The sequence below is a fragment of the Protobothrops mucrosquamatus genome, unplaced genomic scaffold, assembly GCF_001527695.2.
Source record: "Protobothrops mucrosquamatus isolate PMUCROS unplaced genomic scaffold, P.Mucros_1.0 scaffold2389, whole genome shotgun sequence".
NCBI classification, from domain to species: Eukaryota; Metazoa; Chordata; class Lepidosauria; order Squamata; family Viperidae; genus Protobothrops; species Protobothrops mucrosquamatus.
This window is the reverse complement of record NW_015388463.1, coordinates 21,015-34,929: the sequence shown is the minus strand read 5'-3', so window position 1 is coordinate 34,929 and position 13,915 is coordinate 21,015. Positions and strand designations below refer to the sequence as shown.

The window sequence follows — 13,915 nt, the reverse complement described above, 5'->3', positions numbered from 1 at the left end:
TCTCGTTGGAGACAGGAATACTGGCCCGCTCTGAAAAAAAAAACCCAGCTATTTTTATCCTGTTCTGTAATCTTGTCTCCTGCACAGAAAGAACGAGAAAACGGCTCCAACTTGGCTTTTATGTTCCGCCTCCCGTTTGCTGCTGGCCGAGTTTTCAGCATCAGCATGTTAGATACGCTCCTTTACCAGGTCAGAAAAAGGAACAAGTTGGCTATTTATTTGTTTATTTTTTTTAAAAAAAAAAACACCCTTCTTTCCAAAGCCAGCTACTCAGATCCTTCATAGGCCCTCCTTCTGTTCCACTTTGCAAGCAGTTCCATGCTGAATCATGGTGATGGAGGATGAAGGTACCTGAGACAGGAAGACCTCAAAAGGAAGTGATTCGGAAGAAATCATGTTTGTCTTTAGTTCTAGCTCCAGACTGTAAAAGATGGGTTTCTTGGCTTGTAGGCAGAAAGAGAAGGTTTTTTTTAATCATCATCAATTAATCAGTTCAGACTTGAGTCTAACTTGTCAAAATTATAGCTCTAATACTGATGAAGGAGAATCTTTGTAGCTCAGGGCTGAAATGAGGGGTCCTGGGTGCTCTCTGAGCTTGGTGGTTTCCTTGCAGACGTTTCATGACCCAACTATGTAATATCATCAGTGCTAGAAAGGAGTGGAGTTTGTGGAGAAGAGGAGGAGGAGGGAGGAGAAAGAGGAAGAGGAGAGGAGAAGGACAACTGTGGGGTCCTTGGTGCTCTCTGAGCTTGCTGGGTTTCTTGTAGATGTTTCATGACCCAACTAGGTAACATCATCAGTGCTAGAAAGGAGGGAGGGAGGGAGAAGGAGGAAAAGGAGGAGGACTGTGGGGTCCTTGGTGCTCTCTGAGCTTGCTTGTTTTCTTGCAGACGTTTCATGACCCTAACTAGGTAACATCATCAGCCTAGCACTGATGATGTTACCTAGTTTGGGTCATGAAATGTCTGCAAGAAAAAAAGCAAGCTCAGAGAGCACCAGGGACCCCTCATTATGGCTCTAGCTTCTGTCCCACCAAAAAGACTGATGGATGGCTTTCTTCTTTTCAGTCCTTCGTGAAAGATTATATGATCACCATCACGAGATTATTACTCGGTCTGGATACAACACCTGGATCTGGTTACCTCTGTGCAGTAAGTGTGTTTTCCTGCTGTTTGGTGATTTGAGAGTTAGTTTTGTCTCCAAATACATCTAAAATGGGTTTAGATCATAGGTTTGCCCTACCTTGGATCTACTCATTGGGGGCATCGCGGGGGAGAAGATTCCTAGAATACCTTCCTTAAGTCTATCTTCAGTAGGGAGAGTAGCGCGATTTAACCCATAATCTACTATCAATCATGCCTTCTTCTTTTTTTCTTTTCTCTCTCCTTTGCTTCTTCGCGTTCTTTCATGGCTTTATCCGACAGATGAAAATAACGGAAGATGAACTCTGGATCCGATCCTACGGACGTCTCTTTCAAAAGTTGTGCTCTTCCAGCGCGGAGATCCCCATTGGCATCTACAGGACCGAATCGCACATGTTCTCCACCACAGATGTAAGAAACCAACAAAGTGCAGCTCTTTTTTTTACAGGATCTGTTCACATCCTAGAGGATCCTCAGCAAACAGGCAGGGCTTGTCATCCGATGCCAGAATCGCTTAACAGAACAGAATAACAGAGCTGGAAGGGACCTTGGAGGTCTTCTAGTCCAGCCCCCTGCTCAAGCAGGACAACCTTTACCATTGCAGACAAATGGACGTCCAGTCTCTTCTTGAAAACGTCCAGTGATGGAGCACCCACAACTTCTGGAGGGAAGCCCTTCCACTGATTAATTGTCCTCACCCTTAGGAAGTTTCTCCTTCATTTCAGGTTGCTTCTCTCCTTGGTTAGTTTCCATCTGTTGCTTCTTGTCCTGCCTTCAGGTGCTTTGGAGAATAGGTTGACCCCCCCCCCTCTTCTTTGTGGCAGCCCCTCAAATATTGGAAGACTGCCGTCATGTCACTCTTAGTCCTTTTCATTAAACTGGACATACCCAATTCCAGCAACAATTCTTTAAACAATTACAAGCATCTTTCAGACATATGTTGCCCTATCACGTGGTTGATTGATTTAGGCTTTCAGGATTCAGACTGTTAAGGAATTAAAGAACAGCCTATTCATTAGCACAGTAATAAGACAACATTTAAAGAATCATCCAAATTAAAATAGGCATTTATAGTATAGATATACTATACTATATCCTATATAGTGTATATAGTATACTATATAATATATACTGTATACTTTCTGGGAGGGGGGTAAACTAGTGTTCCATAAGGTTGGAAGCTGCCTTAGAGATCCTCAAGCCAGATCCCAGCAGGAGATCCATTTATACTTTCAGGCTGATGTACATTTCAGAGGATGCTATAAACAGGACAATAAAAGAGCTTTGGGTCTCAACCAATGTTTTCGCCAATCCGCCCTTCAGCAAAAGGGAGAATGGGTGGTCTGTATTGTTTTCAAGATCATGTGTCAAGTTTTTCCTCTTTTTTCTTCTTTCTCTTTCTCTTCTCTGTCCTGTCATTCCCTCCACCTCCATCCCACCCCAACCCCAGCCTCATGATATCAGAACACAGGTGAGTATGATCTGAGTCACCACAGAGGCATTTATTTTCAATGTTGGCTTCTTCAAGTCAAAAGCCAATCCATATGGAGGGAGCATCCCACAACATGCTTAACCTTTGTTTAGATAACACACTGTGCCCCAACATGGAAACCGTGTATCACGGTTCCGACAGATGAAACTCTTCAAAAGAACTTTGAGGCATTGTTTACCTTAAAGAATCTTTATTTTGAGTAACATAACATCGGCAATGCATAATCGAAGCCAAAAACTGAATTCCCCTCCCCTGAGCACCTAGTATCAAAGCACAATTCCCTCCTCCAATTAACAGTCATAAATCACACTCCCCAATTAGCTTGAAGCGCGGGCCTCCTCTCCAGTTCTCCAGCCCGCCAATTCCTTATCAGCTCTGGTTACAATAACCTTGATTCTCACGCTAGGTCTAGAGTTGTTATGTCTAGCTGAACTCTCGTTCACATCCCCCCTCCCAGCATCATCTAACTCTAAAAGCAAAAGGTAAAAGATGGCTACATTTCCCTTTGGCTTCACCTAAGATAAGCAAGCAAAAGCAGGGCTCACCAAAACCCGTTGAATCTCTACCGGCCTGGTGTCATTTTAGCCAAGTCTAGCATGTTGTTCGATCCAGGTGAATTCTCACTAATTCCACCTAAATCCTTTGGTCAACCGTGGCTTTAATTGCCAACCGATCATCTCTTTTGAAAAGTTTCCTGTTGTTAGGGCTAATTAGTGCTTTTGATAGACCTTTACAATTCTGTGGAATCAGAGGGGCTTTTTCTGGGAATCATCCCCGGGCAATGGGACAACTCTCCATGACCAAACTGACCACGGGAGAATTCAAGAATTCAAATTTAATTATTTAAAACAGTTAAAAAACTCGTTTTGATTTTTCTCACTCCTGTTTCATTTTGTCCTTCCTTTGGCATCCTTTCTTGAATCACTTTGTGCCGCTATTTCTTCGATATTAGTGTAACTCTTGTCCCACGACAAGTTGGCCACGGTGAATTGACCCATGACAAGTTGGCCATGGCGAGTTGTCCCATGACAAGTTGACCACGGCGAGTTGGCCGTGGCGAGTTGCCGTAGACCCTCATTCCCCAAGTGGTTGATGGCTTCCTTCCCCTGATCTTCCGGTGTTCCCAGTCCATTTCGATCAACGTGGAAGACTACGAAGACCTCAAGGAAGGGAAGGAGTCTTGGCACGCCAAACCGCGCCACCATCACCGGAACTCGTGTCCTGCTGACCAGACGGAGCACCCTCTCCTCCGGAGGAAAAGCATGCAGTGGGCTCGACGGCTGAGCAGGAAAGGAGCCAACAAGCAGACCTCCAAGACGGCCGAGTGGATCAACCAGCAGAGACTCAACCTCTATCGCCGGTCGGAAAGGCAGGAGCTGTCGGAGCTCGTGAAGAACCGCATGAAACATCTGGGCTTACCCACCACAGGGTACGGTAAGTGGTTCCCTTTGCTTGGGCCATCAAGGGAAAGGGCCTTCTTTGTTCCCCCCCCCCAACATGAAGCTTGGGATTCTTCTGCAACGATGAGTTGTCTTCTTGGTTTGTTCTCCCGTCACCAAGGTTCTTAGCCTTTAGGACAACTTTCACTTCCTCCACCCTGGGATCCTTTTCAAGGGCTCCCTTCTGCTCCTAATATATTGATCCTTGGTGCTCTCTGAGCTGGGTGGTTTTCTCGCAGATATTTCATAACCCAACTAGGTAACATCATCAGTGTCAGAAGGGAGGAGGAGGACTGTGGGGTCCTTGGTGCTCTCTGAGCTTGATTGTTTTGTTGCAGACGTTTCATAACCCAACTAGGTAACATCATCAGTGCCAGAAGGGAGGAGGACTGTGGGGTCCTTGGTGCTCTCTGAGCTTGCTTGTTTTCTTGCAGACGTTTCATGACCCAACTAGATAACATCATCAGTGCCAGAAGGGAGTGGGGCTTGCTCCCTATTTCCCAGTTATGAATGAAACGTCTGCAAGGAAACAGCTAAGTGCAGAGAGCAGCAAGGACCCCTCAGTTCAACCCTGAACTAAAAATATATCTATTAGTATTCATTTAAGTATTGTTTACGTTTCCCCAGCATGTCGGCTGAGGAATTCTGGGAGTTGGTATCCACCATCTTAACGTTGTCAAGTTTAAGAAACCTTGGCGCAAAACATTTATGCCCCATTCTTCGGCCTGAAAGACGTAGGAGCAGTTTCTGGAAGAGCTGATCCAGATAAATAGTTGCAGTTCTACCACTGAAGGAAAAAAAAGGAGGGAGAGAAGGAGAAAGAGGGAAAGAAAGAGGAGTCTGATTCCATCATTCCTTGTTCATTTCATTGTTCACATTCCCTAGATGGAGACTTTGGGAAGCCTTGCCAGGCCTTAAGATTTTCCTTGACATCCACTAAAACAATCTGAAAAAAGAATTGTAGGATCAATGGGACCTAGAAGTGAAAAGATCCAGGGGGAAAAAGAGAGAGAGAGAGACACAGAGAGAGACACACACAGAGAGAGAGAGACAGAGAGAGAGACAGAGACAGAAAGAAAGAGAGAGGAAGGAAGGAAGGAAGGAAGGAAGGAAGGAAGGAAGGAAGGAAGGAAGGAAGGAAGGAAGGAAGGAAGGAAAATTAAATGCTCTTTTAATGTCTCCATATTTTAGCCACTGAATCTTCCCATCACCGCTATAACATAAGCACTATAGGGAAATAACTCTTAAGTTAGAGACCTCAGGGGGGAAAAAAATTAGTTTCTCTTTCTTTTTCGTTCTGATGAAAACCTTTCCATTCCAATCCCCTTTCCTTTTGCAGAATTATTTTGAGCCATTTTTTTTCTCTTTGTTACCTGCTTCTACTTCTGCTATCAAAGATTGTGGTGCCTTGAATTTCCTGGTCTGTAAAATTTCTTTTCTCCAAATTGAGCCACGCGAAACCTGAATCGTTGGCTTTTTTTTTCCCCGGATAGCCAGCCAGCCCTCTTGTGATTTTTTGGATGTCCCCCAAAAGAAAGAAACATGCGCCACTTATTTGGATTCTTGCCTTGAGCAAAAACTAAGGAAGCTTTCCTGCCAAGTGCTCTGGGACTAGCTTGCTCCATAGCAAAATAACCGCTTTCCAGAGTTCATGCATAACAAAGTCTCATTTACTAAAGTCCCTAGGGATATTAACACTTTTTTGGGGGGGAGGGGGTCCTTGCCCATTTGCCTGAAATAGGTAGGGGTGGATGGTTTGCTGGTGCTAAAGGACTCTTAAGGACTCTTTGCAATCTCTTTCTAAATGTCCTCAATATTCCTTCTCAAGTAGGAAACAAGTGGGGAAAACGAAGCAAGGGGGTCTTTATCCAGGTCTGCATCCAAGCTTTGATGGGGCTGGGCATAGGCAAATTGGCCAAAATTTAATATAAAGGAAGCCAGCCCCTTAGCTGAGATGTCTATAAAGCTGAAAATGGATGAAATTTTAATTTAAAAAAAAAGCTGGCCCTTTATCCACAACGTCTGCAAAGCTGAAAATAGACAGGATGGAATCGCCAAATAGTTGCAAGGACTGGGGGAAAAACAGAATAAGAGAGTTGGAAGGGACCTTGGAGGTCATCTAGTCCAACCCCCTGCTCAAGCAGGAAACACTGCACCATTTTGGACAAATGGCTGTCCAGTCTCTTCTTAAAAACTTCCAGTGTTGGAGCATTCACCACTTCTGGAGGCAGGTTGTTCCATTGGTTTATTGTTCTCACTGTCAGGAAATTTTTCCTTAGTTCTAGGTTGCTTCTCTCCTCGATTCTTTTTTCTAAGGACAAAGTCTATAGAATAAACTCTTGTTTAAATGAGATTGTCTAAAACCCTTTTTTTATGACATGTCACCTGTTAGTTCATGCAAACACCATTAACCCCCCGGCATCCTTTTAATTTGCCTGCTCATCTTTTTGAACATATGTGTACGTGATTTGGCCCATTTGACCACCGAATCTCGTTTTCTGAATACTTTTCTGAATCGCTGCTTGCTGATTTTTTTTCTCTTCTCTTTCTCTCCGTTTATGTCTGTGCTGTGTTGTGTTCTCTTTTGTTTTTCTCCTTCCTTCCTTCCTTCCCTTCCTTCTGATTTGATTTCTGTTTGTTTGTTTCTTTCTTTTTTTCTCTCTGTGTGCTCCGTAGAGGATGTAGCAAATTTAACAGCCTGTGATGTGATGAATCGAGTAAACCTTGGATATTTACAAGGTAAAAAAATCCCTTTTCCTCTCTGAGTCAAGTTTGACTCAAGGTGTAGTCAAGTAACAAAGATGTCACCCGTTCAATTCTTGGGGTAAAAGACCTCTGTAGAAGATGCCACTCTGGGTTGATATTTTAAGAGCTAGCAAGATTAAAACACTGCAGTGTCCATATTTAAGGTGTCTTCTTGAGTGCAGACATGATAAACCATACTCCACTCACCCCCCCCCAATATAGATAATCAAGGCACATTCTCATTAAAGATACATGACACCACAGTCAGAACTGAAGAAGCTCCTTGGATGAGTAGCGAAACGTCTTCAAGGAAAAAAGCAAAGTCCAGTTGCCTTTTGAAAAAGCACTTTTGGGATAAGCGTGACCTGGAATGACTGAGATCCTCCATAGACATGACACCATAGGTAGCACAACTCGGTTTGTTTACTAGCTGAGCTGCGTTCTTCCAATATGCCAGCATTAACTGTGATTAACCCAGCCGGCTTAGTTAGTCTACGATGCAGCATCTCGGGCACACCAGGGAAATGAGAAATGAGGCTGAATGTGTTGTGTGAACGTAAGGCAGGTTCCAAACGGCACGGGGCTTCATCTTAGTTTGATGCGGGATCCAAGCCATTTGAGCAAACCAACCATGGCTTTTATTTTGATTTCCGTCTGCGTGGCAAGGTGATGTTCTTACGGCTGTAAGCGTAGCTAAAGTTCCTCAGTTCCTCACGACTGGTTTTGAAATGAAACGAAATATTCTTCCGTTCGTCCCAAACCAGCTTTGCAGCTTAGCCATTAACTTCACCGTGGAAATGAATGCAAGGCAGCGTTTTAACGACTCCCCGTGGAAGAGACATTTTTCGGTGCAGTTAAGGAGCAACGAATGGAAAGAGCATTTGTTGTAAAGTTGCACCCAGCCGACTCAGTGGTCTGTGCAGCTGACAGTCCATTAATCAAACCCTCCTAAAACCGAGTTAATGATTACTTAATCGGCATCTTCCAGGGTCCCTATCTTTCCTGATGTAGCCATCTTTAAATTGACAGTATAGCTCAAGGACTGGGAGAAAAAAAAATACAGTGGAACAGAATAACAAACTTGGAAGGGACCTTGGAGGTCTTCTAGTCCAACCCCTTGCTCAAGCAAGAGACTGTATACCATTTCAGACAAATGGTTGTCCAGTCTCTTCTTGAAAACCTCCAGTGATGGAGCACCCACAACTTCTGAAGACAAGTCGCTCTACTGATTAATTATTCTCACTGTCAGGCAATTTCTCTTTAGTTCTAGGTTGCTTCTCTCCTTGATCAGTTTCCATCCGTTGCTTCTTGTCCTGCCTTCGGGTGCTTTTGGAGAACAGGTTCACCCCCTCTTCTTTGGGGCAGCCTCTTTTGCTTTCTGTCAATAGCCTTCCCCAAGGAATTTCTGGAGAGAACCAAGAGGTCCCATATGCATGAGTATGTCTTACTAATATTTGTAAGATCCGGTTTGGAATTTAATTGCCCAGATCTACAAGAGACAGAGAGATCTCCTTTGAAAGATGTAAGAACCAAGTTGGCTGACCTTAAATAGCTGTGAGCTGCAGGCTTTTTTTAAAAAATACCTGTTGCCTTGTCTGAGCAACTGTGCCATTCTGATACATCCACCACCTTCTTCATTCTCTCATTGTCCTGTTTTCGTCCCCAGCTTCAATGTGGAGCATCCTATCACAGGCAGCGTGCCCATTTCTCAGATTCATTGAGCAATGCTGACCGTATCACTTTCCTTTGGAGAGGAGAGTGCACCCTAAATTATCTTTATTCAGAACGAGAAACAAGCCTGTAAGGTCCATGGGGTATCCTCAAGCCTAGAGCTACTGATGATAGACAGGAAAGAGGCATAGAAGTACCTGGGAGTTATTTATGATTGAGATAATTCAAAGTCTTCCCTAGCCCCAAAATTTTGCCATTTTTCAGCGGGTTAACTTTTGCTCTGCCTGACCAGATGATCCCTTGACCGACTCTTTTTCTTCCAGATGAAATGAACGACCACCAGAACACCCTCTCCTACGTTCTCATCAATCCTCCCCCGGACACGCGGCTGGAACTCAACGATATAGTGTACGTATGAAATGAATTCAGCGCATCGCGGCTAATAACGTGGCCTGCAGAACTGGTGACTCCGTTCTGCGTTTGAGCTACAGGGAAAGAATCAGCCGTTTGCATCCAAATGGGGGTGTCACGCCTTGAACTATGGATCCCTAGCTACGAAACTATGGGCCATCTGAAGAACCTTGGTCCAACCATCCAGCTCAAGATATAAACTGAGCAGTTTGACCTTAGACCAGAGCTTCTCAATCTTGGCAACTTGAAGAATCCAACTTTCCAGAATTCGTCAGCCGGCGAGGCTGGCTGGCTGGCTGGAGAATCCTGGGGGTTGAAGTCCACGCGTCTTCAAGGTTGAGAAGCACTGCGCTAGACAACCTCTTCTTTTCTCCCCAGGTATTTAATACGACCGGACCCCCTGGCACATGTGGAAAACGAAGGTCACAGTCGAAAGAGCAGCAGTCATAAGAATCCAAATCCCGAAACTCGAGACGAGACGCAGCTCTGAGTAGCCTCCCTCTTCCCGCACGGAATACATCTCCTTGTTCATGCATGGAACTGCATCAAAACCACCAATAAACTTAGTGAGGGAAGAAGAGGTTTTTTTGCACTGAGCAGGTTTAAGAGATGACTTGTTCAAGCTGGACTCTGGATTCAGGATCTGCAGAGCTGGTATGAATGACACCCTCCCCCCCCACCCCGGTTCCTTGTCTGGTTCTGGGTTCTCCTCCCAAAGGACTTCAGGTGGCTGGAGTAGTTGAGAACAAGAGGTAGCTCCTCTTGCAGACGGACCGTCTACACGCCACTTGGTTTTAAACTTTTCTATTGTTTCCGAGGGATGGTTGGGGTGGGGGAAGAAGAAAAAAAACAACAATTAAAAATATACCACAACTTGTGAAAAATGTCTTCATTGGCATAAACCAACAGGGGCTCACAGATGACTCCCTGTGTGCCCTAGTAGAAGCCCTAATCCAACTGGAGCAGAAGGAAGACCCAGCTCAAGCAATGCAGAAGGACGTCAAGACTTAGAGCCTGTGTTCACAAGGTCAGTGGCAAAACTAAGTGGTTGCGTTCACACTGTGGCAAAACTAAGTAAGTTTGGCTTGGCTTGTAGGCTTGGCTTGGTTCAATTTCCTTTTTCGGTGACACAGCCCCAGCTGTGCATTGAGCAGTTGACTCTTAGGCAACCTCAGTTGAATGAACTAGCTCACTAACCCGGGTTAAGGGTGTCGTAGGAACACAGCCATGGCTTGCTAAATTATTTCTCTCTCAACCGAAGGCCGGGCGGGTGTGTGTTGTTGTGTGGCAACTTCCTTTCAAAGGTTGTTGGGTCAACGCAACGTGTCACGTTCTGTGTGGAATCTGTTCTTCTCCGTCCTTCTCTTTCTGGGACCAACGTGACTCCCAAAATTCAACTTCATGGCCCCCGCCCTCTTTGTATAAAATAACATCTTAAATCCTGTAAGGTAGATTACTTCACAACCCACTGTTTTCCTTACCTTGCTTCTGACTTGATCCCATCACAGACGAAGTGACAGCTTTCTGATCTTCAACCAAATCTTTATTCGAGCAGAAATACAAAACAGATGGGGGACTGAATCAACAGCCTCTTTCTGACCTGTTCCATTGTTTGGTTGAGTTATCCATCCCATTCTCCACCTTGAAATGGTTTGGCCTCCTCCTCCTTCTCCTCCTCTTCCTCAGCTGGAAGGAGGAAATCAATCTGGAACATCTTTTGAACCAACGGGCAGATGGTCATGACGCTCGGGGTCTTCGGGTGGATATCTCCTGGGATGGACGAGAAGGTAACTTGACTACAGCTCGTGATGGAGACGGGCAGCTCCTGCAAAGATGAATTGGTGTCTGTTCTGAAAGAGAAGCCACTGACAATGGGAGATGGAGTCACGGGTTCCTCTTGACTTTCCTCTGAAGGTTCCTCCCTGCCCAAAGCAAGAGTCTCCAACAGAATTTTTTCTGGAGGCTGGAGCTCTTCACTCATGCTTTCAAAGGCGATCTTCTCTGGAGGCAATCGGCCCGACAAAGGATCCATGACAGCCGTAGGTTTGGTTGGGGGGATCTTCAAGAAATCTGTTGAGAGGTCCTGGTGTTTCAATAGTGGCACCGTCACGGTATCCTCAACCAACACGGAGGCTGTGTCGAAGGCCGTTGTGCTCACCAACGGAGAAGGATACTCGTAGATGGAATCAACTTCACCTGGACGAATGGCTCGAACGGAGCTGGGCTGGAAGTCTGGGAAACAAGCGGCTAACCAGCGTTCTTCTGACCGGGTCTTTGCGACATTGTGTGGAACACCCAGAAAAGTGAGGGCAAATTCATTTTCTGCAAAAATCGAGAGGGGAAGCCCGTTAAGATGGTTGCCTTTCTCCCACCGTGGTTCAAGAAGGGGAGATCTATGTGAGGGTGAAGATCTTCTCCTTCCTTCCTTCTTTCCCTTCCTTCCCTCCCTCCCTCCCTCTTTCCTTCCTTCCTTCCTTCCTTCCTTTCTTCCTTCCTAAGAAAAATGGGTTAAACTGGTGAGTAGGTTATTTGTGTTGCTGGAACACAGTGGGTGCATTACCTTTAAGGTGGACTGCATCGGTAGAGGACCACTGAGTACCGGCCTCTAGAAATGTCCTCCTGGATCCAGCGCCTGGCTGAGCACCTCTCCTTGGATTTACAGGACAAGGAGCAGAGCCTTCGCAACCGCAGTTTGGGCATTTCCAGATCCTGCTCAGGGTGGATTCCTTCCTGTTAAGGAATCTCGAGTCTTCTTGCCTGCTCCTAGACTTCCTATGGGTGAGAATCGTGTCTCCAGCTTGTTGAGCTTTCTCCAACTCTTGAAATGCTCGTGCTCTTTTCCCAGGACGACCAGGAACCGAGAACCCCTCAGGACAAGGTTCCTTCCAATAGTGGAACCTGCAAGCTTCTGGTTGGCTGGATACGCTAGAAAGGGAAGGAGTGGAGGTCACCTCATGGGTTCGGTGGGAAGGGCAAGGTTTCCATCTCCGGCTTTTATTGGGTGTGCTTGCAAAGGAGAGATGAAGGTCGGACCTCCTGGGATCCTTTCTCCCCGTCCAATTTTCTTGCCAGTGTCTCAACTCAGAAGGTGGATCACTTTCGGGAGACGTGAAGCCAGCTTGGGATCGGTGACAGGGATGTCCACGATTGTTCCTCTTTCTCTTCAAGCAACCGGGAGAAGCCTGGATGGGAGTTCCGCCTTGATGAGAATTGTTTCTCGTGGAAGGAGACGTACGAGAAGCGGCTCTGTTTTGCTCGATCTTCACGGCACATCCGTCGGGGAAATCTATATGGACCAGAGCTGGCAAAGGCTGGGTGTCTCTAACGTGAATCTTTGGGTGCAAAGTTTGGACGTTCATGTGGTGGTCTACGTGCTCTCCCAAGCCTGGAATAAATAATAACATGATTGGAAAAGCAGAGCCTCTAATATCGCCCCAGACGACATTCTAAAGTACATATTGGGACTTTTTTTTTAATGAAAAGAAGGACCAGGGGTGACATGATAGCAAGTCTTCCAATATAAAAGGGGTTGCCCCAAAGAAGAGGGGGACAACTTATTCTCCAAAGGACCTGAAGGCAGGACAAGAAGCAACGGATGGAAACTAATCAAGGAGAGAAGCAAGCTAGAACTAAGGAGAAACTTCCTGACAGTGAGAACAATTAACCAGTGGAACGACCTGCCTCCAGAAGTTGTGGGTGCTCCAACACTGGAAGTTTTTAAGAAGAGATTGGGCAGTCATTTGTCCAGAATGATACAGGGCAGGGGTCTCCAACCTTGGCAAGTTTAAAACCTGTGGACTTCAACTCCTAGAATTCCTCAGCCCGGCTTAGGAATTCTGGGAGTTGACGTCCATAAGTCTTAAAAGTTGCCAAGATTGGAGAGTCCTGGTCTAGGGTCTCCTGCTTGAGCAGAGGTAGAAGGCCTCCAATGGTCTCTTCCAACTCTGTCATTCTGCAATTCTGTAATGATTACCACTTACGGCTGAGTTTTCGAAATGCAAGGAATTTAGGCAGATACAATCTTTGCAAGCTCTTCCAACTCTTCCATTCTCTGATTCTAGGAATCCAGCGTGTTCTGTTCTGGTTGCATACCTTTCGGGGGGGGGGGGGTAATCTTCCAGGAAAGGCATAGCCAGCAGTGTGTGTGCATGTGTGTTTTGCAGTGGTTGATTCACTCACCGGATTGCTTCCTGGCTATCTGATCCCTAGCAGTAGGTGGAACACAGGAACCCCTTAAGCCATGCATACATGCGGCGTTGTGTTGTTCTCGGGTGCCACCATCCTTGTAGACTTCAGTCCCTTTGTTGGTATTGTCCTGGGGAACTGGATAGCAGGGCTGGCCAAAGACTGGACATCTTGCCTCGTGTCCTTTCTCACGGAGGGTCACAATGCTTCGGCCCATCGGGTCCACGGATAAATAGGCAACCAGCGGACTCTGGAATCTCAGCTGCTCCCCGTAGCAAATTTGAGAAGCAGAGACCAGCGGCCCGCAGCATGTTCCCCTTGCGAAGCGGCCTCCTTCCAAAGCCGTGGCTGAGGTCTCTGCAGCCGGAAGACCGGAAAGGATCTGGGGATCCCTGTCGGACGTTTTCCCTTCTTGATGAGCAGAAGGTTTGACCCAGCTGCTGGTGAGAGCCTTTTCGTTCTTGGAGTGGTTTGCAAAGGGTGGTCGGCCACCGCAACATTTGGGGAGGCAATAACAGCAGAACAGGCCTGCCGTTAAACCGAGGAAAAACCCACCTGCAGGTACCAAAAGGAAAAGGGGAAAAGGCAAAGGCTTAGGTGCTAATTATTGTGCTCTTTTTATTATGGCTATATTATGGACGGAGAACCTGGTTCTACAGCCAGTGCAGGGAGTCCTCGTTTAGCAACCATAATTGGGACTGGCAACGTGGTTGTTAAGGGAACAAACGAAACCAGGACTATCCCTTTATAATCTTACTTTAAGCTTTGTTTGGCTTTTCAGGCTTTGCAAAGGTCCCAACTGCGACAACTAGTTGCGGAGTTCCTTTATT

General features: G+C 46.0%; 1 protein-coding gene across 2 annotated transcripts in view; it reads left to right on the top strand.

Moving 5' to 3' along the window:
- Positions 1 to 9,390, top strand: part of KCNT1 (potassium sodium-activated channel subfamily T member 1) — a 39,943-nt gene extending 30,553 nt beyond the window's left edge. Inside the window, exons 25-32 of one of the 2 annotated variants that reach the window (XM_015824860.1) lie at positions 88 to 189; positions 1,068 to 1,151; positions 1,425 to 1,553; positions 2,593 to 2,613; positions 3,762 to 4,068; positions 6,750 to 6,812; positions 8,813 to 8,897; positions 9,279 to 9,390. In XM_015824860.1, coding sequence (XP_015680346.1) covers positions 88 to 189; positions 1,068 to 1,151; positions 1,425 to 1,553; positions 2,593 to 2,613; positions 3,762 to 4,068; positions 6,750 to 6,812; positions 8,813 to 8,897; positions 9,279 to 9,390 — 903 coding nt within the window. The remainder of the gene's footprint in view (positions 1 to 87; positions 190 to 1,067; positions 1,152 to 1,424; positions 1,554 to 2,592; positions 2,614 to 3,761; positions 4,069 to 6,749; positions 6,813 to 8,812; positions 8,898 to 9,278) is intronic. The other variant, XM_015824861.1, reaches the window with a different exon arrangement.
- Positions 9,391 to 13,915: the final 4,525 nt, after the last annotated feature.